Source organism: Phyllostomus hastatus, unplaced genomic scaffold, assembly GCF_019186645.2.
Source record: "Phyllostomus hastatus isolate PE091 unplaced genomic scaffold, TTU_PhHast_1.1 phas_contig_34, whole genome shotgun sequence".
Taxonomy (NCBI): Eukaryota; Metazoa; Chordata; class Mammalia; order Chiroptera; family Phyllostomidae; genus Phyllostomus; species Phyllostomus hastatus.
Genome location: NW_025333857.1, coordinates 35,442,251 through 35,469,406, shown reverse-complemented (window position 1 = coordinate 35,469,406; position 27,156 = coordinate 35,442,251). Strand labels below are relative to the sequence as shown.

General features: G+C 38.6%; 1 protein-coding gene across 4 annotated transcripts in view; it reads right to left on the bottom strand.

Annotated features, from left to right (window-relative positions):
* Positions 1-27,156, bottom strand: part of PCSK5 (proprotein convertase subtilisin/kexin type 5) — a 419,139-nt gene that overhangs the window by 201,124 nt on the left and 190,859 nt on the right. For all 4 annotated transcript variants that reach the window (XM_045840308.1, XM_045840309.1, XM_045840310.1 and 1 more), the window contains exon 10: positions 42-145. In XM_045840308.1, coding sequence (XP_045696264.1) covers positions 42-145 — 104 coding nt within the window. The remainder of the gene's footprint in view (positions 1-41; positions 146-27,156) is intronic.

The following is a 27,156-nucleotide window of genomic DNA, read 5'->3' as shown; positions in this document are numbered from 1 at the left end:
AAAATATTTTGCCTGTGACAGAATATGAAAGAAGTTCTCACCCTTAAAACCAGCAGCATTGGTTTTCCAGTCATTAGCGTTCAAATGTCCTGCACGGGAAGTCCTGACAATAACATGCTGCACGTCTCTCCAGGTCAGAAACGGACTGGGGAAAGACAAGGTAAGAATCATTGTACCAAAAAAAAAAGATGGGGGCAGCAGAGTCACAAGCAAATTTAAAAAGCGAAAGCAAAATGGCAAAGTACTAAAAACGAAGGGTCAGCGATTTGGGTTGGGGGAAACAAGTGCCAAATGCCGCTCTTGCTCTCAGTGTGGGGACGTGACATTCGTCTGAGGGAGGCAGAAGACTGAACCTTCAGTGTAACAAATAATCTGATACTCGTCGGTGTAATTCGGCATTTCAAAGGGTGAGGATTTCCAGTTTCCTCAACAAAATGGCTCCCAGTTGTGGCCCTTTTCTGCCAATTGTGTAAAAGCTTGCATTATCATTGGAAAATTACAATAAGCTAATGCCAAGACTGAAGGCCTCTGGAACACTCCTCGTTCAGATGTATAGCCAGGCAATTGATTTGTAATTTAACAAAGAACTTAGCGATGTTTAAAACTCTGCACGTATGTGTGGGGTACAGAAGAATTGTCAGCTACAACCAAATCCCCATTTTCAGTTTGTTAACAGAAGAGAAGATGGTACAGGGCCCAAAGCTGGCCTCCAAGGCACAGACAGCAAGGGCAGCATTCCGAGTTTGCAGTAAGTAGCTGTAATAAATTACTGGCTACCTATTTCTCGTGGCTGCTAGCACTTAAAAGCATAAACAGAAGATGATTTCATTGGAGAATTGCAATGCTAAGATCTACACACACACAACACAAATCCAAGTACATGGACACAGACTTGTTTTTTCAAAGAATATGGAGATGCAGGAAGGCATCTGACTCAGTGCAAGCATGAAATTCTAATCAGGACACCTATTCAATTTAGTCTAGAATGTGAGGTGTGACGACAATCTTTTACTTAACTAGGAACTATGACGGTTATCATGCAACCCACGTGTTACTTTGTTTCTTGTCCACCACCTTCATTTTAGAAGGATATTTGCAAAGGATGGTCAGAATGTCTGGGGGAGGGGAAACAATGATTCACTGCCTTCCTTGAGGTGTGCCGCACGTGGGGGTCTCTGCACCCCGTTGTACACACACAAGTGGACGTGAGCATCTCTTGGGCAGCAAGAGACCCTGGTATTGTAATTGTAGCTAATTTTCCTCTCACTCATTCATTCATTTACTTATTTAATTTTTCCATGAACCCTGGACATTCAATATTTCATATTAGTTTCAGGTGTACAGCATAGTGGTCAATTATATTAATTCACCAAGTGATTCCCCAAAATAATTCAATTGTAGCTAATTTTCAGTGCTCCACTTCATACCCCATTTCCCCCATCACAGTCACCACATACATGTGTTTGTGGGTGGTCTCCTGACAAAAGGGAGCCCAATGGTCAAATTTGGGCTCCTTCATTTTCTGCCTATGTGAAACTGACTTCCCAAAGTTTCTCTACTTAGGATGTGGATGCTAATATCTATTGTATTTCATCATACCAATGGAATCAAAGGAATGTCATGTACTCAATTTAGTTCCTGGTGCATAATAAACTATCAGGAAGTAGTGGATGGTACAATATTTTGGTAAATTATGAACCAGAGCTCCTGCTTGGTGGCTTGAAAATGAAAGAGACAGGAAGAGAAAAGTACTACAGAGTTCTGATACCTATTGTTTTATGACCTCAGATGAAAAGTGAAAGCAGAGTCATTACTATCATTTTCAAAGTTTTCAGAGGGGGCAAGATTGGATATAAACTATTTTGTAAGGTTGCATTAACAAAAGAATTTAATAATAAGGAAATTAAAACCCAACCACATGAATTTTTAAAATATGAGAACGATGCAAGCATAATCATTTTTGTTTTATTTTAATACAACACTCATTAGGAACCAATTTAGAGCCTAATAAGGCACAGAACTCTGAGGAAAGGGAGGGAGGGTGTGTGATGGATCCCAGCAAGCAGGGAAGTTCTGCCTCTAAAACAAATCGCATGATCTGGCCCTTTGCTGACTAGTTCGGAATCACATAATAATTCAGTAGACTCTCACTACTCAGAGGAAAGTTAGGAAATGAGTCCGGGGCAATTCTGAATGTTAGTCTCCACATAAACTGCTCTAGCTCTGCCTGAGACGCCACGCCAGTCTCTCCTTCCCCAGTGCAGTTATTGGACAAGGGGAAAAAGCAACAACAAAAGCTCAGTCTGGAAAAACATTCCAGCCACTCATGCTAAAGCAGGATCTGTGAAAATGTTTTTATTTCATCATGAACAAATGGCAAGGTACCTAAAAGTATACTAGGATTTGATAAACATGTCTAAATCAACCTAGTGACTTAAAAATAACATTTAACATTCAGTTGAAACTTCCATATTTTAATTCTCACCCTTTAGGGGGAAAAATAAAAACAGAAGGAGAAACAAGTTTCCAATGTGACCCTATGCATCAAGGCAGGATTCTGTAGAAATATGAAGTACAAGGTTTTGACTCTTGGGAACTTTGGCACTAAAGATGTAACAATAGTAACAGAACAGGGAACATTTATTTTGTACCTTAAGCAGTTGTATTCAGGCAGATTCAGGAAGCCTTCTGCATTCAACTCAGCCTGAAGAAATAAGAGTTACTTGCTCTCATGCTGAGCTGCAAAAGCTAGTTCTTCTTGGAGTGCTTGTAATTAGAAGGAAGAAATTAGCTCCAGGAAATTGGAACTACACAGGGAACGAAGCAGGCATTCAGATAATTCTACTCTGACATTTGAGAATGCACAACTTCCGAAATGATTTAATTTCAAAAATTTCCTGAATTTCACCAAAATAAAAAGAAGAAGATAATAGAAAAATCAGTGGATTTGGAATCAGTGTTTTTTTTCCCTACCTATGGAGGGTAATGAACTAGCTCAGGAAAAGGCAATAAGAGAATCTGCTGGTATCCTGAGAGAGTTTTTATTTATATGTTAGGTGTTTTTAAAACCTATTTGTATTTACACTCACAGGGGTAATGTACAAATGAAGTCGTCAAACTATCAGACATCTGGTAAACCACACAGAGAGAGGAAGCAAAGAAGTGCCAGGAACTCTGCAGTTCACAACAGTAGTGAGGACCCCCCTAAAACTGACCCCTTCTGCCAGATGCCCTCGGCCCACATTTCACTGGCCTCTGAAAACCAACACCCCTTTCACCTCTGAGAAAAGAAACACTGAACCCCAAGAGCTTTGGGGAAAGCAATACATTCAGGGGTGTCCAACCCATGGCCTGCAGGCTGCATATGGCCCAGGATGGCTATGAATGTGGCCCAACACAAAATCATATTTACTTAAAACACTGAGATTTTTCTGTTTTTGTTAGAGTTTGTGTATTTAACGTGTAGCCCAAGACAACTTTTCTTCTTCCCGTGTGGCCCAGAGATGCCAAAAGGTTGGACACCCCTGATTTGAGAGGCTGAAAGTCTAACCAGCAAGGAGGAAAAAGGCTGTTTCTCTCAACCTTGAGCCTGGCGACCACTGTCCCATAATGTCACAAGCAGTTATGCCACACATCTCTCAGGTTTCTTCTGGGAATTACTGACAATTTCCCTTAAATAACAATATACACTAAAAGGGTAACATTTATAAATGCCTGCAAGATGTGACCTTCCAAGGCAATAAAATATACACGATTTTCTGGGGAGTCCTGTATATGTAATCTTTTCCTGTTAGGAAGCTTTATATCCTTTAATGACCTTGGAATAATAACCAACATTTAGTAAGCACTTGGCCAGGTACTGCATGTTGTACAAGCATTACTAGCTGTAATCTGAAAAATCACATGATGTAGGTAAAACACCTATTCCCTTTCCACAGATGACAAAACTGAGGCTTTGAGTCACACACAGTAAGTACAGAGGCAGGCAGTGGTAGTACTACAATTCAAACCGGCTCTACTTGGCTGCAGAGTGCCCCTCACTATTTAACACCATCTCCAGACAGACCCACAAAGGTGAGAGAGACATACCCACAGGGGGCTGTCACGTGGGTCTTTGACAATTAGATCAGGAAGCCAAGTGTGGCATATCATGTTCTCATGGTCACACAATTTTTGTACCTGCACTGTCTCTCTCAACTCAGTGGGCTAATTTCTGTTTACTGCATAATTCGGGAGATACTTGAGTCTTAATTTCACTTTAAGGTTCCAAAAGCCTAACATGAGCACACTCCATCAAAGGTAAACAGAAAGACATCAAACTAGAGAGAAATCATGTTGTTTTTATAATATAGTTTATCTGTATACTACATCATGACATCACTCTGTTATTTCCTACCATTACTGTTATGCACTTATCACTCTGCCTGGCATGCTCACATTTTGGTGTGGTTTACAGCCCAGTCAGGTAGCCCTTCCCCAGTCGGGAACCTCAGCTGGACCTCACCCCGGACACTTCCAGTTTCCAGCTGGGAAAAAACACGAGTAACTGCCGACACTGTCACTACCTAGTGTTTGCATTACATTCTCATTCTGAGCAGCTCACAGCATTTCATGGGCCCAACAGTAGGTTCAGAAGAAGTAGGACAGATCCCAAGAGAGACATTTTGTCTGGCGCTTCTTGTTGGGCTTCTCAGTATCACTGCTAGCACTTAAATTTAAAAAAAACTTATTCCCCAAGAGTTTCCTCAGATAATTCTGCACATGTTTGAGTGTTGGAAATACATCTGTGCTTGGTGGTCCTTGAAAAGAAGGACTAATTCTGAATCTAGAATGACTGATTCACCTGCATTTTTTAAAAAGAAAAAAGTTCTCACCTTCCCTTCACCCTGCCCTGCCTAACGCCCCGCCCCCCGCCCCCACCGCCGCAAGTAGATGGATTTATCAACATAAGCATTTAGGGGGCAACTGAGGAAAAGGACAACACAAACACATTTCAGTACAGAAAGTGAATCCATCAACAAAAGCAGTGACAGCAAGTCCTGATAATGAAAACTGTCTCCTACACTCGCAATCTTCTTTAACTACGAGGATGGCTCCGGCTGATGCAATGATGAGCTGTTCCGTGGACTGGACCTTCAGGGATACTGCATGACCAACCGGCATCACCCAACTAAATATTCATCAAAATACCCCAGACAAAACAAGTTTCTTTTTATGTGTCTTAAGATTGTATAAAATAGAAATGGGAACAAGTAGCCAGTATTTGTGGAGAGAAAGAATTGGTTGTGAGCTGGAACAAAGATGAGACAGAAAGTGTTTAAAGCCTGTTGAGATTGGTAAAAAACATTATTCTGGCTGTAGCCAGTGCATGCCAGTGATGATTCAAGAATAAAGTAAGTACTGACCATCCAATAGAGGAAACCAGTCTTCCTCTGTCAGTTAACAAAGACCCTGAACGGACTGCCAGAGCTGCTGAGAGCCCGAGTACATGTCGTAATGGGAGCGCATGTTTCGTTTGGTTTTGTGTTCTACATTAATTCAAAAGTTCGAGGACACTTACATTGGTATTGCCTGGATACCCAGTTAGAACCTGTCCACACCTGGCCCAAGGCGGAAACGAAAAAAGAAAAGAGAAAATTGGTTTGAGACCACCCACGTCAAATTTTTATTACATTCTCTTATGAAACCACTCACCAATTCCCTGAATTTAGTACAAACCAAGGGAACAGAAATCTGGTCTCTAAACCCATTTGAGAGAAGACAGCCTCTAATTTACAAAGAACATTTCTGTCATTGAAACTCAAGTGCCTTCTTTTCTTTATGAATCCTGACTTAACTGCAGGATTTGCTATTATACCTAAAAGACATCAGCCTTACAAACAAATATTTCGTTTGCAAGCTCAATAATGATTTCCTTGAAGTACTTTGCTACGTAAACTCTTGTGGAATACAATTTGGTGAATGGCAGACAGAGGTACACTAACTTGAGATCACATGCACTGAAATCAATGCACAACGATGAAAGTTTCCACTAGCTCTCCTGAATACTCAATCTCCTCCAACAGCATCACTCTGAAACACGAAATTCTGGCCACTCTGAAGGCCCCTCTCTCTTTATGCAACCCACAATTTGGAATGTAAACCTGACCCTTATTTTCTCCCCCAATATTTGCCATCTTTTGAAGCAGACAAAATGTAATTGTATGAGAGCTTCCTCCCTCAGCTTATCCCAGTCAAGCAGCAGGACACCCAAGTCTAGGAAAAGCGGAGGACGTTGCTCACTTTCCCTTTGCTGCTATTTTTGTGTAGGCTGTCCAGCACTTGGCATGAATAAACAAGCGATTTCAAGCTAATTGACCTGGGCCTGCAAGAAGACATTGTCACCCCCATTATTCCTATTTCTAATTTACATTTGTTCTCAAAACAATAATAAATGTAGTCCCTAAGCACAAGAGGATGGTGTAAATTGGGCGTTAGAGACGGGAAGACTTGGGGTAAATCATGACCAGCTACCCAGTGATTCTACAACCCTGGACAATTACCGAACCTCTCCGGGACTCAGTGTTTTTAAACTGAAATGTGGAAACACATTCGGCAGGGTGGCTGCATGAATTTCAGGTAATGAATATAAGGTGCCAAGTACAAGACAGGCTGTCAAAGACCACAGTTGTTATGATTTATTAAGATGACCAACCCATCATCCCAGAATCCAAAAGGACCATTTGATGAATGCCCATTTTAATTAGCTTTCGTCTATGCTCCTAAATTTCATCAGTATGCTTCTTAGCTTCTGTAATAGATGAACAAAATAGCATTTTCAACTCCTTCGTATATTTCTGCTGAGTGAAATAATAATGCTACAAAGCTCTGTCAAAAAGATTGGCTTTAAGAAACCAATGGCGTGGGAAGAACGCTGACTAAGGAAGAAACCATTTGTGTGCATTGTAACAAACCCTCTCTGTTTGTGGGCAGACCTTCCCTTATGATGGCTGGTCATTGGCGGGATGCAGCGGGTGGTGAAATGTTCTTTGGTTTGACAGAGGAGTGCTGTACAGACCAAGTACACATTAGAACTAGGATTTTAAGCATACTTAACCACTTCACTGAACTGCCATGTGGAACTGTTTTTGAAACTTTTCTACGCAGTTCAGGGATTTACAGAGTTCTCACCTCAAAAACCAGCAGCTGAACCCCTGGACAGGCAATAAAAATAGTTAGTTGCATCTCTGTTATTACTGTCATCCTAAATTACTTTACAGCATTTTTCTTTTAAAAAAATTAATACAAAGAAGTAAAATAATGCTTCTCTACACACTTATCAAAGTATATTTTTAATAAGGATTTTCAACATTCTGCCTTAATTTTAAACTTTTTAATGAAAATCACTGAACATCTTGCATTCTAGAATTTTAAGTAAATGTTATTCTATTTTAGAAACTCCTGGGTTATTATGTCAACTCCTAATAGTCTTCCTACTTAGACATTACTAGTAACAAAAATATTTTTTAAAAATTACCTCCTGTGTGCACACACACACATGGAAAGACTGACTAAGATGAACAGAAATTGACTACAAAAATTTTGGAGGTATTTCAAATAACCCTATGGCTGATGTGATTGGAATAAGAAAATAATTTTTGACTGTGCCAAACTTTACATTAAGAAAACAAGGCCAGCTTATCACTTAAAGGAAGCAAGATGGGGAGAATTAACAATGCCCCTCCCCCAACACAAAAAACCCCTCAGCTCTGTTTCTCTGTTTCTCTGTCTCCTGAATTAAAGACCTGAGATATTCATGGGCTAAAAAAGCAGACACATAATTCTCTACTGGACAAGCATTCCTTTGATATTCTCAGGGCAGCCCACATATTAACTCCAACAACTCCCCTGTCCCTGTTTGCAGGTTCTTAACTCCCAGACACTAGCCAGGAAATAGGGAGCAAATTCCAGCTTTCTTTTTCATTGTCTCTCCTACTCTATTTGTTGGGACACCAAAATCATGTTTTCCCAGACACCCTGATAGTGAGCCTTGCATAAGAGACAGAGTTCTGATGAATATATCATAAGTGGACTCTGTGGGCATCTTGGAGAAAGCCTCTGGTTTACTACTTTAGGCATTGCCTCATCCTCCTTCATTCTTTCCTTCCTCCTGTTACCTGAACATGGATATGATGGCTGGAGCTGCAGCAGCCATCAAGAAAAGGTGAGGAGAATGCCATAGATGCTGGCATTGATAGCCTGAGCTTCTGAACCAACACCTTGACTTGTGGATTTCCTGTTGTACCACCCACACTTCCTCCCTACTGAATATAATTCCTAAAAGATGTATCTCCAAAAGTTAAGTATTAGATAGCACTTAGTGAGGGCTCACTGTGTACCAGGGATACTGTGAAAAGTACTCTATGTTCATCATTTCATTTATTTTTCATGCAAATCTTGTGAGATGGGTACTATTATTACTTTTATTACCAAAATAAAGGACCATCAAAGCACAGAAAGGTTGATGATCCCACTCAAGGTCATATCACTAGCAAGAGCTGAAACCAGCCACAGGCAGTCTGGCTGCAGAGCTCCAGCTCTGACCAACTCTACCACTGTCTTGTACTAGAAGGGCCACTGGGGAAGAGTCAGGTTAGCAGTGCTTGTAGGAACTGGCGGCCAATCCTCCAGTTTTAATAGTGGGGCAGGAAATACTACCATCCTCATCCAGCACACTCACTTTGGAGGGACTGGGGGTTCTGCCTCCCACCCCAGCCCCTTCAGTGGCAGATGTGAATAGATCTGTGCTTGGATGCTAAGCAGAGCAGGGTCACCACCACACCATTTATGAAGCCAGAGTTTCTCACAGAGAATGAATAACTAAAAAAAAAAATAGAAAAGCAAGATGGAGTTGTAGGTAGATACACTTTGCCTTCTCGCACAACGAAAAGATGGACAAAAAATTTAAAAACAAAAAGCAATCAGAAATGCCAGAAAAATCGAACTGTATGGAAGTACAACAACCAAGGGATTAAAGAAGAAACATTCATCCAGATCGGTAGAAGGGGTAGCCGGGCAGAGAGGACGTGTGGCAAGGTGGCAGCTTGTGCACCATGTGGTCCCACAGTTGTGTGCAGATAGCTGGGAAAAACAACTGGGGAGTGAGACAGACCACGCAACCCAGGGTTCCAGTGTGGGGAAATAAAGCCTCAAAACCTCTGGTGGCAAAAATCTGTGGGGGTTGCAGTAGTGGGAGAAACTTCCAGCCTCACAGGAGAGTTCACTGGAGAGACCCACAGGGCCCTAGAACATACACAAGCCCACCCACCCGGGAATCAGCGCCAGAAGGGCCCAATTTGCTTGTGGGTAGCAGGGGAGCAAGGGAGAGCTGAGCAAGCTGCATTGTTCCCTCTCTGACCCCTCCCCCATGTACAGCATCACAATGCAGCGATGTGGGTTTCCCCACTCTGGTGAATACCTAAGGCTCTGCCCCTTACTATGTAACAGGTGCACTAAAACAAAAAAATATGGCCCAAATGAAAGAAAAGATCAAAGCTTCAAAAACAGAACTATGCAATGAAGAGATAGACAACCTATCAGGTACAGAGTTCAAAACACTGGTAATCAGGATGCTCACAGAAATGGTTGAATATGGTCAGAAAATGGAGGAAAAAGTAAAGGCTATTCAAAGTGAAATGAAGAGAAATGTACAGGGAACCAACAGTGACAGGAAGGAAAATTGGGACTCATATTAATGATTTGGAGCAGAAGGAAGAAATAAACATTCAACCAGAACAGAATAAAGAAACAAAAATTCAAAAAAACTAGGAGAGGCTTAGGAACCTCTGAGACAACTTTAAACATTCCAACAGCCGAATTATAGGGGTGCCAGAAGGAGAAGAGGAGCAGAAAGAAATTGAAATTTGAAGAAATAATGAAGGAGAACTTCTCCAATCTAGAAGTCTGGAAAGAAGTAGACTTCCAGGAAGTCCAGGAAGCTCAGAAAGGCCCAAAAAAGTTGGACCCAAGGAAGCACACACCAAGGCACATCATAATTAAGTAACCCAAGATTTAAGAGGAGAGAATCTTAAAAGCAGCAAAAGAAAAGGAAACAGTTACCTATAAAGAGTTCCCGTAAGACTATCAGTTGATTTCTCAAAAGAGACCTTATAGGCAAGAAGGGTCTGGAAAGAAATATTCAAAGTCATGAAAGGCAAGGACCTACAACCAAGATTGCTCTATCCAGCAAAGCTTTCATTTAGAATGCAAGGGCAGATAAAGTGTTTCCCAGATAAGGTCAAGTTAAAGGAGTTCATCATCATCAAGCCCTTATTATATGAAATGTTAAAGGGACTTATCTAAGAAAAGGAAGATGATCAAAAATATGAACAGTAAAATGACAACAAATTTTAAACTGTCAACAAGTGAACCTAAAAAACCAAAAATAAACCAAGGAAGCAACTAGAACAGGAACAGAATCATGGTAATAGAGATCACAGGGAGGATTATCAGTGGCGAGTGGGAGGGGGTAGAATGGGGGGAAAGGTCCAGAGAATAAGAAGCATAAATGGTAGTTACAAAATAGACAGGGGTAGGTTAGGAATGGTATTGGAAATGGAGAAGCCAAAGAACTTATTTTATGACACATGGACATGAACTAAGTGGTGGTAGTGGGGCGGGGGGGGAGTGGGTGGGAGGGAGGGTGCAGGGCAGAGGGGAATAAAGGGGGTAAAAATGGGACAACTATAATAGCATAATCAATAAAATATATTAAAAAATAAAAAAGCAAAGAATGGAAACAAAAGGAGAAAGGAAACAATGGGAAAACATAAAAGGAGAGTACAAGGGACAGGAGGGAAAAAAGAGGAGAAATAAAAAGAGAAGAGGGCAGAGAAGAAAAACAACAATAATGTGGAGCATATGGAAAAGAGAATGCATAAAAAAGTAATAAGTCAATAAATAAAGCAGGTCAAGATGTCAAAATAGAAAGTGAGAGAAATAAAGACTACAAGAACTGCGGGGTGGTATTGGCGAATACGACGTTTGCACTGGAGGGAGTAAACTGGCACGGATGTTGTGGGACTGACAGTGGGGAGTATTGAGCGAGTGGTGTGGAAGATGTGAGAACTTCCTGCACTTCTTTTTAGGGAAATAATTAAGAGATGACAAGGAAAGATAAGACGATAGGTTTGGAGGACAGAAAACAGCAACCCACTTTAGGATACTAGGTTCGTCTTCCTCCCAGGACTACCATTTACTGAGTCTTTCCTACTCACTCACCAGCTGCTCTACTGGGTGCCTTACATAGTGCATTCACTTAATGGGAAAAAAATCCCATGAGGTACATGACATTGACATTATTATTCCCTTTTTACAGATGCAGAAACTAAAGCTTAGAAAGGCTACATATCTTTTCCAAAGATATAACAGTGAGAACCAGAACAGGGCTTTGAAGCTAAGTCTGTCTGACCCAGGGCCCAAGCTCCGAGGTGTCGTGGTAGACTTTGCTAGTAAACAAAATCACATTTGATTCAAAATGTCTAAGGTAGGCTGAAAGGACTCGATATGTTTCAGGAAATATTAAAAGTTGCAGCCCCTAGACTCATCCTTAAATACACATATTTTCATTACAAAGAAAAATAGCCTAAAAGCTGCTTTTTAGGATTAAAAACAAAACAAAACAGGATTTCTGTCTTAAGACTTTCTCTGCAAAGCTAATTTTAGCAGACAATGAAAGAACAGAAACGAACCCAAGAATTTTTTACTAAGCTCCTTGTCCTTCTTAAGTAAACGCAGAAGACACAGATCTGCAGGACTGAGAAAGTATATTAATCCATCTCTCTATAATCACACATTCTGAAAACCAAAATGAAACAAATAATTTAAAGATCTATTTCAGTAGGTGAATAAGTAAGTCAAATTTAAAAACCCTAGAATGTGTGGTTGTCCCCAAAACCTACTGATGGCTGTAAAATAGATTCACCATAGAGTTAAGATTTAATAAGTGCTTTAACACAATTCTTCAGGAAACTAAAGAAAAAGAATGGTAAGAAATAAATCAATTAAAATAGTCAGTTGTATAAGTCCTGATTATAGTGTTAAAGATGGAGAAATATGTATAAATAGGAACAGTAAGTAAATGTAAGCCAAGTTTATATAGCAAGTTGTCAAAGCGGGTAACTCCCTTTTTAGAAGATATATTTATTTTTAAATACCACCTTTATCTTTAAAAATGAACATTTTAAAGTTATCAAAATTACTTAAAAATAAATGTTTTACCTAAAAACATGAAATATTCAAACTAAAAGTTAAAGAGTTGAAGTGTACATAGACTTTCCTCCAACACAACAGAAATGCATGAATGGCACCATTGGCTGCAAACATGACGTTTGAGACACAAAACACTGTAAAGGACAAAGAAGTACAATTTGGCTGAAAGTTCAGATGCTATCTATAAGAAATATCTAACAGCATGAAATTTGTGCATCAAAATGTGTAGATCGAGGACTGATAGAACCCCACTAGGGTTTACATAGTTTAATCCATTTACTTCAGGAGGAAGAACACAGACTTGTTTACATAACAGATATAATGTAATAATATTACATGCCCTACAAACAGTAGTTTTTTAAAGCAGAATCCGTGCGTCAACACAGGGGTTTTGACAGGAAAGTTGAAGACACAGTGGGCCAAAAGGAAATCTCATCAGTTGCCCTGAGGAAGAACAGTGCCTCACAAACCACCAGTGTGGTTGATGATCTCACCTTATTACCCGACCACAATGAAGTAGCAAAATAAAAGTCAATAATAAATCTCAGTAAAGTTTGTTAAACACTTAAAAGTACTATTCTCAATTGTTATTGTATCAAAAGGAAGCCAAAACATCATCAGAAAATAATCACAGACACAAGTGTGTTCAGAGGTAAAGGCACATCTCTTAAATATTGTATTAATGTAAAAGGAAAAATACGCAAACCACGATTCAGTGAACAAGATTCATAAAAGAACAAAGAGTTATCCTAAAGAAAACAGGAAAGATATTAATGAGATTTTGGGGGGACAAAAATCTCATTAAGGACAAATGGGAAAAACAGCATTACTCATCAACAAATATAAGAACTGATCTTTTGAAAAATAAAAATGAAAACACCTAATAAAATAAACAAAAAGAACACCAATGAAATAAATTCTAAATATTAAAGCAGTCATAAAAACCAATAAAAGGAATTTTTATACTATTAGGAAATCTATACCTAATCTGTATCTATATAACTATTTGATGGTTGCCAGATGGGAGGGTGTTTTAGGGGACTGGGTGAAGAGGGGAGTAAGAAGTACAAATTGGTAATCACAGAATAGCCAATGTGATGTAAAGTACAGTATAGGAAGTGGAGTAGCCAAAGAACTTATACACATGACCCATGGACGTAAACAAAGGTGTGGGGATTGCCTGTGGGAGTGGGGGGTGCTTGGTGGAGGGGGGCAAAGGTGGGAAAATTGGGACAACTGTATCAGCATAATCAATGAAATATAATGAAAAAACAATTGTATTAAATACAATTATAGTTATATATAAAGCTACATATAATAATTGGCCAATAAGATTTGAAAATGTTATGAAATGAACATGGCTCTAGAGAATATAAATGAAAAAATTAAAATTAAAAAAAATTTTCAAAGAATTACCTCTCAAAAAGCATGAGGACCATGTGATTTCCTCAAACTTATACAGAAAGTGATCCCAAGAGTCTCTAGAGAAAAGCTGCAGAATTTTACAATTTATTTTGTGAATTTAACATCACTTGATACCCAAAAGTGACAGAGATAGAGGTCAATTTCAAGGTCAAACCAATCTGGGTTCAGAAGCCTGACTCTTTATTTACTATACGTGCTATCTTATACATGAAAAACAAATGAAATAAACCATAAGGAAAATTTAAAAGATGCTGTTTAGCTGCCATAAGCATACAATTAATGCTAGCCAGCACTGTATCAATAATGTAGAATGAACACACACACACATTATTCAGTAAAGAAACCTAAAAATCTCACTCAGAAAAATAAACACAGAGGCATAAAATAAAGTTTTCTAAAACTAAATCAATAACACATTAAAGAAATTTAATTTATGAATATAAACAGAATAAAAAATTGGTTATTCTAATATATCATATCAACAATTTTATTGTGAGAAACTATTAATTTCAACAGATACTTAGAAAATACCCCAAATACATTCCTAACAAACCTTTATAAAACCAAAATGCTTCATGGGTTCAACATGGAAAAACAAGCATCAGTCAAAAGTGAAATGAAAAGGTTAAAAGAAAATCCTGAGAAAATCAGGACCTAGACATGAAAGCTTACTCTCATTCTTGATTTGATACTTAACAGTTTTGAACAGTTGGCTAATACAATAGAAGTGATATTTTATATTTGATACATTTCATATGTCTAAAGTCATTTAATCCTAGCAACAATCTGGTGACTCTAGATTGCTACCCCAAATTTCAGATAGAGGAACTGAAGCTCAACAAGATTAAGCAACAAACTTTAATTTGTTCACGGCTCCCCAGGTAGTAATGGTACAGAGGCAGGACTGAATCTGAAGTCTGCCTGATTCCAAAACATGAACTTATGATGACCCATTTATACCACCTTCCAATAAGAACAAACGTGAAAAATACTCAGATGAACACAGACAAATATTACTATTGTCAGATGCCATGTATATATTTCAAAAAACAAACAAGGCAATGAGTTATAGCACAGTGTGAATTAAAGAGACTAGAGATAAGAAAAACATACAAAAATAACAGCTCTGGTGTAAATACACAATAACCAATTAAAGACATAACGGAAACAGCAAAACAAACAGATATTTACTATTTAAAAAAAAATCTAAACCTAAAAGTACAGGACTAAAGACATGCCTAAAACTTTATTAGGCCAGAGACAGACTTTCTTGAAGGAAAACCAACAGTTATAAAGAAGCCAAGATTCATACAATTGCATTAAGTTGTCCCTGGGGTTGTTTTTGGAACATGGCAAAATGTTTCTAAATTTTATTTGGAAAAATGAACAAGCAAGAATGCTTAAAAAAAAGTTTAGAAAGTGGAGTGATACTGTAAAATCAAAAGAACTGACATTAATAGTACAGAAAACTCGAGAAGAGACCTTCATAAATGCAACAACTTAAAACATTTTTGGAGGAAGTTACCTAACAAATGACATTGGGCAAGGGGACCCCTATAAAAATACAATTTAGATCTTCACATTGAACATGAAAATAAATGTTAGTTGTTTAGCCATTAATGTTGAAAAATGAAAGGAGAAAACCTGAGATGAAAATGTTAGTTGGTAATGTGGAGATTTTGAGATAGGAAAGGACTTTGTAACCTCAGGGTTCTTAACTCCATTAGGTTTACAGATTATAGCAAAATCTGGGCTCATTTTAGGGAGAAAGCATACACAGTTTTCATTAGCATACACGAAATTCTCCAGGAGGTACCAAAAGATAAGGTATGTCTACCTGAAGAATTTATAAAGGACAAATATATTTGACTAAATAATAATTAAAAGTAAAAAAAAAGTTCTCTATGTCAAAATAGTATGAAGAAAGATTGTAAGCAAATGACAAATAGATAAAATATTTCTAATAACTATGGCCAATGGGCAATATAGTGAGTATTTATATACTGATAAGGAAAATATTAACAATGTAAATAATTAGCAGGTGATCTTAAGAGGATTCATACCCTTTTGAGAAACTTGGAAATACATCCCTGAAATTCAATTTGAATATTAGTTCTTCAGGAATTTTTCAATTCCCAATTCCCAACAACCATACACAGTCCACATCCACAAAGACCTGAAAGCTTCTTTAATCTAATCTTGCTTGCTTGCAGGTTGAATAACGAGGTTTTTGTTGTTGTTGTTGTTGTTGTTGTTGTTTTGGTTAAAAAGGAGATAGAAACTAATGAGGGAGGGATAACAAAAGGAACAAGATCTGAAGGAAAAGCAACATGCAGATTGAAGATAGTAGAAACTGTTTTTGCAATAAATATATTGCATGTGTTAACAAGTGTATCAGGAGTTAAGTGCACCACTCAAGCATAAAACAGCCACTGAAAATGGACTGTTAAGGAGGTTTTTGATTGTTTGTGTATATATTTCTGCATGATTTATATTCCTTTTGACAAAGATTATGTATTACTTTAGTAAAAATCTAATTTTATGAAAGGTTCTATTGCTAACAATATTGTTGGTTATGAGATTGCTCGTCTCAGGATAGCCCAGTGTTATGTATCTGCTTCCAAGAAGTTAGTGGCAAACGGAAGTAGTGCGTTGTTTGCAAGCAGCAGTAGGATGAAAAAGGGTTTCAACCTCTGAATTTCAAAGACTAGCATTCTTTTTAAATTTGCTAGTCAATGGAAGATCGGTAACTTTTAATTTGGGTGAATAAGGACACCATTGCTTTCACACGCTTCAGGAAATTTAATAGCAAGATAGTACCGATTTTCAAGTAAGTTGCTTTAACATTTAAAAAAGAAAACTACAAAATACACTTTTATTTTTTAAAAAAACCCACATTATATTACCATTGTTATTCTTTGCCTGGCGACCCTTGAACTCTCTCACTCAACAGCATCTCTATAGACCAGATGGTCTCTGGGCAGCCTTCCAATGTTATGGTTTCTCAGACAAACTGAAAACAATTATTTTATATTCCAGGTAAGGTATCACATGTAATTGAGAGTTTTAGCACAATGACAATTATAAAATTGAATACATCTGCTATGGAAAATGAGGTTATTAGATGTCAACTCCAATGGCACCTAAATTCAGAGCTACGCGGAAGAATTCAGCATGACTAATATGATCACTCCCATATCGTGCTCTCCCCAGGAAGCTCTCTACAATACCCTTTCAAGTCGGCTGTAAAAGTTTCCAATAGCGAAATAACAGGCAGACTGTTCTGAAAGCCTATCTTAAATTTCACTCAATTCTCTTTCCTCCTCCCAACATTCCTTGGTTGTGTACCGAGTTTTTCAGATTAAACTAGAGTACCCACTAAAGATAGAAAAATAAGGTTTTTATTAGATTCTTTTTGACGGGATGAACAGTTTTCATCTTTGAAGTGATATCTAACCAGTTTTCAATCATATACAGGCAGGCATGCTCCTAAATTTATTGTAGGAATAAAAAAAATGTGGCTCATTCAGGCTCTCCTCCTTTTCATTTGGCCTTTTATTATACCTAAGGCTTGGCCGTGACTGCACGAACTTCCTGGATGAAAAGAGATGGAACTCGGTTAACGCTGTGATCAAATAATAACTCTGTAAAAACCCAGGAAAAACACGTATAAGTTGGATCACATATGTGAGTCCAGTTTCAGCCAAAATGCTATCATTTTATTAATGATAGCCTTACACTTTTCCTACCTGCCATTTCCGACCTTTCCTAACCTTACCCCACCATCAATTTCTATCACAATTATCATCCTGTTTTATTTTTTTCTTTCATTGCACCTAACTTCAGGTGTAATTATTATTAATCTATGCCTGCCTTAATTGGAATATATGCTCTTTTGGAGGCAAGTTCAAAGCATGCATACATTTATGCTCAACCTCCACTACCACTCCTGGCCGCCCTGGCACGGAACAGGCATGTTTTGCTCATAGATGCATTCTAATCTAAGCACAGTGCCAGAGACACACTGAATTTCACCAGAACTAGGATGCTAAAGACTGCAACTATGACTGGAAGATGTATTACAATTTCAAAGATGTGAAAAAGTCTACATCAAAATAAAGAAATGACAGTAACAAGCATGACTCAGTAAGTATTTCTTGAATGAATCAATCAACATTTAGAGTTAAGACTACTCTTGTTAATATTATTCCCCACTAACTACAAACTACAGCTACCTGAATAGCTAGCCATACTTTTGAATACTGAAGGGACTGTTCCTTCCCTGCATTTATTCACTCATTCATGATATAAATACTTGATTGCCTACTTTGTTCCATTGTTCTTGTGCTACATACCCACTTTCAAGAAGGCTTACAGTCTAAGGCAGTTTCTAGTTGTGATCTATGGGCTACTTGCAATTAAATCCCCAAATTATTTTGAGGGCTTTGAAATATGCACTTTTCAACAAGATTCTTCTGTATGACTCACATGCAATGAAAGCTGGGGAAAGAATCTTTAAAATATAGATATATATTCTGCCAAATCTTCTTCTGCCAAATCTTCCTAAATCATCCCCGTTCAACATTTTGTCACCCTTCTCCATCCGCATGGCCCTGGCACTTTATAGCACCTATCTGTAATTAACTATGACTTTCTATAGCTCTCAAAAGAGAAAGGTGATGTAGTGTGATGGTGGCCTCTGACGTCACACTGCCTTAGTTCATTTTACAGATCTACAATTTACTTACTCCCTTTGCAAATTCCTATGGCTCACCTTCCGCATCTGAAATACGGTGAAAATGTCTACATTGCAGTGTTGATGTGAGGATTAAAGGAGGTCACTGATGAAAGCTCTCAGCCCAGTGTTTGGCATAGAGTAACCATTCAGTGACAGTGGGCTACTATTTGGTTTATGTCATCATTTCTACTTTCTACTTTACCGTTTTGCACTCTGAAGCACTATCCCCACACGCGGTTTGGGGCCAATGGCAAGAAGAATCTTTTTGTCTCATCCACCGGAAGCCACAGCCCTGTGCTATGATCTTTACTGGTTAGAACGACACTACCAGGCTTCATGGGCATAATTGTTTTTCTAGGATGTGCAAAGAGTATAAAAGTTTATTTCATTTTAGTCGCACATGTGGTTACTTAATAAGATTCAAAATCATCACAAATAGAGAAATGAAAACTTCATCCAAGATCGTAAGAAATGACCCAATCATCTAAACACAGAATGTCTTTCCTTTGTGTTGCATGTTCTGTTCCAGGTATCAGTTTATTTCACTATAAATTTGTTGCTTGGAGCATTTGATGCATCAAATGCCATAATCGACTTCTTGATGTCAGGCTGAATAAATCTTATATGCTAGTGAAATGACATGCTTTCCAAACTGTCATTTATATTTCTCTTATTTACTTCTCTCATGCTGATGGGAAAATGTACTGTGATTAAAAACTGTTAGAGAGAAATACAAGAATGCTGGAATCAGCTAAAAACAAAAACTACATTCTAATGTAACTAGGAACAATTACATTCTTCTGAACAAATGACACAAAAATGTCCTAGAAGTAAAAAAATTATAGGTCAAGGCAATGTGGGCATAGGCAAGACTGACTCAAAATTCAGCCAGATATCACTTGGTATAACAATAGTTTTGAATTTTAACTGAGTTTCAACACAGAGCTTGGGAACACACCTGAGAACCTTCAAATACAAAGATAGGGGTATTTGTTGAAGTCACATAAGTCATTTTGCAGAGATGTACTGACATATCTTTTGATTGAAATAATTAAGAGGCAGGCTATGGTGTAGAACTATAGTGGGCCCTGAAGAAAGTCAGCTTCTACTATTCTGAGCAAGGAAAATTATATTTGACAGTATTTGGGGTGTTACCATAGACACTATCAAGAACAAAACTTTCTTGGCAATAAATAAAATGCACAAACCCTCAAGAGACTAAATTTGACATACTTCTTGTAAACCCACTCAGTAGCTTTCTCTAAGTAATTTTATGGAGCAAAACTACATAAGGGTTAATTTGCTATTAACACCCTATTTAAAGGACATGGCAGTAGATGAGCAATTTATAATGTAAATGAATCCACAACTTTATTTCTATTTTTTCAAAAAATGTAAACTGGACAAAGCCAAAGGGGGTAGGATCGAGGGTGGGAGGTGGGGAGGGATGGGGTGGCGGGCAGTGGTGAGGGGAAAATGGAGACAGCTGTACTTGAACAACAACTAAAAAAATAAACGGTTACAGCCATTTACAGCAATCATGGTCTCAGTGATTTTTCTAAGGCTTCGTTAAGCCACTGGGGGAGCACAACCAAAGCACTGTCAGTAATTGTAGGCCCAGGGATCCGGTCCCATTTAGTTACGCTTCTTTTAATTCTCAGAATCCCATGGGAAGAACAAAAGGTGTCTATTTCCAAAAATGGCGCACAATCTACCCAAGAATTCAGCTAAGAAACTAGAACTCAGCCTTGAGTTTTTCCTTTACCTTAAGGCACACCTATTTCCCATAAAGCACACCCTGTTTGTGGTACCTGAAAAATACGCATCAGATCTCTCCACTTCTCTCAATCCCCATTACCATCACCTTGACTGGGCTACCCTAGCCTCTCCGGAACTAGCTTCCCAAATCGTTTATCTGCCTTGCTTCCACACCAGTACTTCTCCAAGGAGAAGTTGGAATGATCTTTAAAAAATTTAATCAAGTTGCCCTGGCTGGATGGCTCAGTGAGTTGGAGCGTGGTCCCGTGCACCAAAACATCGCAGGTTCAATCCCTGCACATAACCTAGGTTGAGGGTTTGATCCTCAGTCAGGGCCCATGCAGGGGACAGCCGATGGATGTCTCTATCTTACATTGATGTTTCTCTCTAAAATCAATAAAAATATCCTTAGATGAGGATTAAAAAATTAGAAAAAATTAATCAAGTCATATCTCCCTTCTTCAAAGACTTCATAGATCTCTATTATGTTTACTAACTATGATGCCCTGTGTGATCTGGACTTTTTAACCCCTCAACTCACACTAATTGTACACATCTTCCTTCTATTTCTCAAGTCCAGTAATCTTGCTGCAGCTGTGTGGTCTTCCCAGCTCGCTCCTCCCTCTCCCTGGAGTGCTCAGTCCAGGTCCTCACAATGTTCTCACACTTCAGACCTCAGCTAAAATGTCACTTTCTCTAAGAGGTCTTTCCTTGGCCACTCTATGTAAAATAGCTCTATTACTCTGTTTAGGTTTTTCTTAGTACTTATCATTTGCTTTTTTACATACTGCCTCATCAAATAGGATGAAAGTTCTCTATCTGCCAATCCACCAAACAATTCCCAATGTGTAGCATGGGAACTAAGCATTGATATAGTCTACTGAATAAATGAATGATTCCATCTAAGGACTATGTTAGCAAAACCATATTCTCTTCATATGCCTTTCAGAGATGAGAAAAATGAGATACGATTAGGAGTTTCCTTCCAAAATCCCTTCTTACACACCTGTTTGTTTGTTTGTTTGTTTACTGGACTCAAACTCGGAGAACTTCCTACCTTTGTATTTTCCCAGAGTAGAATCATTGTTTATTGAATGTTCAGGTATGCTGTCCTTTGAGGCATCATTTTTCAAGGTAGTAAAGAGGGTGGCATATCATGGATAATGACATAATCACCATGAAATTAATTACATCCCAGAGGACACTGTAAAGGTCCTTTCCACCCCATCCCCATTTTAAGAATTTCTGCTTATGTTAAGTCACAAATTAGAAATTTATTACATGAGACATTTTTAACATATAATATAGAACACTTGAAAATGATATTTGGCCAGCTATATATGGAAAAACTCTGGGGATTGCAAAAACTGAGATTACTCTTCTTAAGAAATCATCTTTATTATTATTACAGTAATAACAGCAAAATACTCTCAGTGAAAAAAATCTATTTTTAAAACTACAGCTAAGCAAAAAGAGGCAGATAACAATGACCTAATAACTCTGTCTTCCATTCAGTCCCCGGGCAACTCGGCTACACATTGGTCTTATCATCTCAGGGGGAAGATGAAAAGCACTGGCTAAATCTCAAGATAATACAAGGTGAATGAGTTTGTTGACCAGGGCTTTTCCAGTAATATAGGGCACCTTTGGAAGCTGCATTGTTTTAAGCCATTAGTTAAGGTACAAAGTTGAGTCCAGTGAAAATTGGCTTCTAAATGATTTGAACTTGAAAAGTGTTAGAGGACACAGTGTATTGTCTGTGTGTATGTAGACATAACAAAGCTATTTTCATGCACAGTCCTGGCAGAAGGCCCGTGGTAACTGCTCTGTGAGTCTGGTTACAATTATTTCACTATAGGGAATATTCCAGGACAGTACATCCCTTCTCCGTCCGCTCGGCCTCACGTGGAAATGGATGCTGTTTTTACCTCACAAACCTTTTCAGCTCTCCTCTCTGATTACATTTTAATTCTCCTCAAGCTACATATCCTAACCATTCATGCCAGAAATCTCAACTCAATTCTAAGCCCAATGACAACATTATTAAACTCTAAGAGTATGTGAAAGGAAACACGTGTGATAACTTCTTTACCTAATAATTACTTATACAGAATCTGGGCATATATGCCTCTGTTCTCACTATTCATACATGTACTTAAAGCAAAAAAATTATTGATGGAATAAAGAAAACTCCCCTAAAAGAAAAGAGTTGGGATGTTGACACTCTGCTCTTTTACCTCAAAAGCAAATGCGTGTGTGTGTTCCCGCCCACTGCAACATCTCATACAGCTGAATATGGCCCTCGGGAGAAATTTTAATGGAACATTTTATACCAAAATGTGTTTTTAATGAAAACAAAACAAATACAATAAGAACAGTTTACCAGCTAGCAGGGCTAAGATGCTAACTCCAATACTGAGAACTGTTTCGGTCTGTCAAGTTCTTACATAGACTCCCTTCAAGATGGTTAGTTGTAGGGCTTTGAAGCCCTTCAACAAGTGACTTTAACTCACCTCATGGAAAATTCCAGCCTTCCTCTCAACTGTCCTAGAAATTAACTTCTTACCAACACTGGATCCCCAGTATTTCTGCCATTTCCTCACACTCTCCCACACTGGACACAGGCAGTATGAGACAGACGCCACAGTGAAACGTGAAGCAAAGACACAGAGTGCTTGATCAACAGGAACCACAGAAAAAGTTTATGCAGATGGACTTTTTTTTTAGGTTTAAAAGAAATGCAGGTGGTAAGTTTAATTTCCCAAGAAGAGAATATTTGGGGATAGTTTTTTTTTTTTTAATCAACAGCATATGGTGTAGATTGTCCTGTGGCTCAACACGTCTTTAATTCTTCATACTTTGACCTTTCCATGTCTGGAAGTGTCCCTTTCTCTAGAGATCAAAGGTAGAGGAACTCTGCTGGGAAGCTGAGGCAGGGCATAACATCAAGTCTCTGTTTTACCCAGGGTGAGCCCTGTTCTAGAGAACGAGAAGTAAGCAGGGTGATAGAGAAGCTGAGGCAGCGTGGAGATGTCTCTAATCATTTACAGACACTGCAAGGTAAAAATAGTTAGTATATAACACTGAATTAGTCTGCTGACTTCATTTGCCTTCTACAAAAAATAGGAAGGTTGGACAGGTGGACTGATTTCACATTTGTCTAGAATTGCCCTTGTTCCAAACATTGGGCTGAGGAGTCATGGGAGGTGGAGAAGCCACAGCGCCGATGTGCCCACGTGGGTTGTTGAGGCTGACCATTTCTGTTTTCACTCCAGTCCTGCACTCTCCATTGCCTGCTCCAAGTGATTTTACTGACTTTCTTAAAGAATCTGTGCATTTGTGAAATGCACACCAGCATACACTTGTTAGTGCACATTTGCCTCCCTAAGGAGATTCTGTGAAGGCAAGTGACATATTTTGCAAATATTTGAATTATGCCCTGCCTAAATTCACTTAGCTCCTAGCATGATGCTTTAAAATTTTTTAAATGTTCAATAGATATTTTTATATACACACAAATACAGACTGTAAGGCAAAATCCTTAGTCTCTACAAATGTAAGCCTTGTTTGGAAGATAATCCATAGAAAACATCTGTAGTACAATAATAGAAATTGCCTAAATTATCAAAACTGTGTTCACTCTCTATGTATTCTATAATCTATGTTCTACCTATACTGATACCGTATGTTTCATACACCAGTGGTTACATGACAATTGAAATAGGAGGAAACGGATAGGTAATAAGACAGTAGGTAAGCTTACCTAGAAATGACTGTGCACGTACTACATAACACAACAGAGGCAGGTAATGTTCACTAGGTACCACATCTGTTTCTAGTATAGAATGACAGCTGCCACCCCAATTTGCTTATTTTCCAATTTTAGATGAAGATCCATCAGGCGTCCCCAAAGGAAGGTGTCCCTGTGTCCCTGAGACATGAAATTTGAGGAAAAGGCTTTGGGGTAACTTCAGAACAAAGATTTGTGGAAGATTCGTCATATCAGTATCTTCTTTCTAAGTCCTAAATAATTTCAGACATTTCTACCCAACTCACTCCCTTTTATTTACCATTCGCTATGCAACGTTCTGTGATTACTGAGTATTGTTCCATTTTCCAGTAAGAGACTATTTGCAATTCAAGGCCAAAAGATGTCTTTGGTGAACTTAAAATTTTTACTTTCCTCAGCTAAAGCTGATGATTTAACATATACCACTCAAGTAGCCTTTCTCTGCCAATAGTTAACAGACTTAGATAAGGAAAACTTTCAGTAAAAATATAGTTTGTGATTCTGAACACTTATGAATGTCAGTTATTTCAACTTTATTCTACAAACCATTTTATGAGAAACATCTTTTGCCAGCAACATATTTTTCCCCTTTCCAGAGGTCTAGAGCACCGGTGATATATACTAGCAATGAAACGTAAGGCGCCTCACAAATGCGACTTGACACTTTTAGGTAGCTCATCTAAAACTGTTAGTCATGTTTCACCATTTCTTTCATTTAAGAAAACTGCACCCAGACACTTTATTTGAACTTTTTGAGTTAAAGCTATAAAAAGACATCATTACCAAGTGGTAAGTTAGTTTCCTCGTAATCAATGATTGATTACATATTCCCTAGTCATTCCACTGAAAAACCAGAAAATTACCCCAAACTCCACAAAATCCAATATTTGAAATATTATAAACCTTTTAACCAATACATATATGAGAGTACTCCAACACAAAATCAGTCTCCCCGCCAAGATGACAATATTTTCTCTTATTCTAAAATTGCTCATGATTTTTAGAAGGGTAAAGGACTTAGAGCTTTCTGCACCCAAGAAACACCTTTGGGAACGGGAAGAAAATTGTCTAATTGATTGACAGGGCACAGTTCATGATCAAACCATCGGAGATGGTTGTAGAGCTTAAAATGGCTCCAACCCAGGGGGTGGGGGGGGAAGGAAAGGAGGCAGAGTTTTAGAGGAACTAAGAATCCTTCCAGTCTTGGGAGTAGCACACTTTTACCCAAGTATCTGAGGGTGTGTTACAGTGGAGTGTGTTGCAACACAACATGTCCTTAGGTGCCTTGTAGGAGAAGGATGGGCTGGGAGTCCCAGTAGCTGTCACAACCGAGGCAATTCATGATCAATCTTTTGTTGAGCCCAGATGAGAGATCTGGATACTTTAAGCTTATCTGTTTCTATGTTTGTTTTCTTTTCTCTTAGTTTCCTAAGAAGGTTTTTTGGAAAAGCTCCTACCTTAGGAGAGCAGGAAGAATTAAAATGGCAGAGAGGTCAATGGTTGCCATGCATCCTGGGTAGGACCCACAGTCTTATGACCCAGGCAAATTGGCTGTTACAGACAAGCACCTGGCGACGCAAAGGCTGGAGGAAGCTGAAGATGTGGGTATCTCCTCTGATTAAATACTGTAATCTAGTGGTGTTAGGGGAAGCAATGCATTTCTCCTTGTGCAAAGATAGCTGGGACACACAGTTAACTGGGGACTCACAGCTCCTACGTGCAGCTTTTCACCTCAACACTCACCCTCATTCATTGAGTCATGTGACCTGAGCAGGGGTGCCTGTCGGAAGTGCTGGCAGTGTCCCGACTCCAGCTGTGACTTTCTCTCCTTTTCCTTTTTAAGATTGATTTTTGCAAGGGAATACCTTGTAGATCAGGCTGCTTGTCTTGTAAGAGTAAAGGTTGAAGCTCGAAATACCACGGTTCAAGTGTTGTGAGAAGTGCTAGTGTACAAGGAGATTGTCAGGGGTGGGGCTGGGTGACTGGGTAAGGAATCTTTGCTGGGGTTAGACTTAGCCATAGAACAACTGTAACCTTGGTACACTGTTATCTGATAGCCTTGCTACAATTTCTCAGTTCCATATCCTTTTCACTCATGCTGGGGGCCCACTGCTTACTAATCTTAGTATAACACAATGCCTGACCCATTCCTAGTTTTCGTACCTCTATCCCCTAATTTACAGGTTCACTATAGACAAAGATTTGCCTATAGCACAAACCAATGGAGTTAGGAGAAAAGGTTTATTGTTTCTCATTTTATCAGATGGTTTACCATGTACTTTGGCCCCATGGTCAAACTAGACTATTTAAAATCTTAAAATACAGTGGATTTTCCAGGTGAACTGTATCTTGGGACCTTCTTTCCACCCATCACAATTTTGGCAAAAATCAATCTTAAAAAAATGCTCAAAATGCAAGGGGAAAGAAAACAGATGCAGCCTGTCAGAGTTCCCAGCCCCAGCACGATCTTGTCCAAGTGAGCAGGCCATTTGAGGAGCAGAGTAGGGATTTTTCATTTCAATTTAAATAGTGGTTAAAATAATCACTAAAAATATTAGTGCTGCAGTAATATTTTAAGGAACTGGGTATCACAGAGCCACAGTTATGGTGCTAGGTTGCCAAGTTTGAGACTCTATCCTTTCGAGGTGGGGGGAATGGGGAAGTGCAGGAAGGATTCCTGATATTTTCCCTTCAATATTTTGTGGACAGGAAAATATTCTGGAAAAACAATCTAGAATTTCAGAATGCAGATTTTTTTAAAATCCAATTTACAATAACCAAATTAAAACCACAGACACTTAATCAAGACTTCTGTCAGAACAGTCGAGTAAAAAGTTGTAAAGTGAGAATTTAAGAGGATAAGAGCCAGCTCCTTGCTGAACTCAGACTTTTTTTAACACTTGAAAAGAGATGTTGAAATGTTTTAATATTTAACCTTGTCAAAAAGAAAGAAGCCCACACATTCATGCGAGTCCAGTGATATGACACCTGCTACGGTCTAAACATTTGTGTCCTCTACCCCCAGCTCGTATGCTGAAAACTAACACCCGATGCCCCCTCCTTCTGTTATGTGAGGCCATCTAGAAAGTGGGCTCTCACCAGACACCTCCTGGCTTCTTGATCTTGAACTTCCCAGCCTCTACAACTATGAGAAATAAATGTTTGTTGTTTATAAAATACTTACTTAGTTTATATT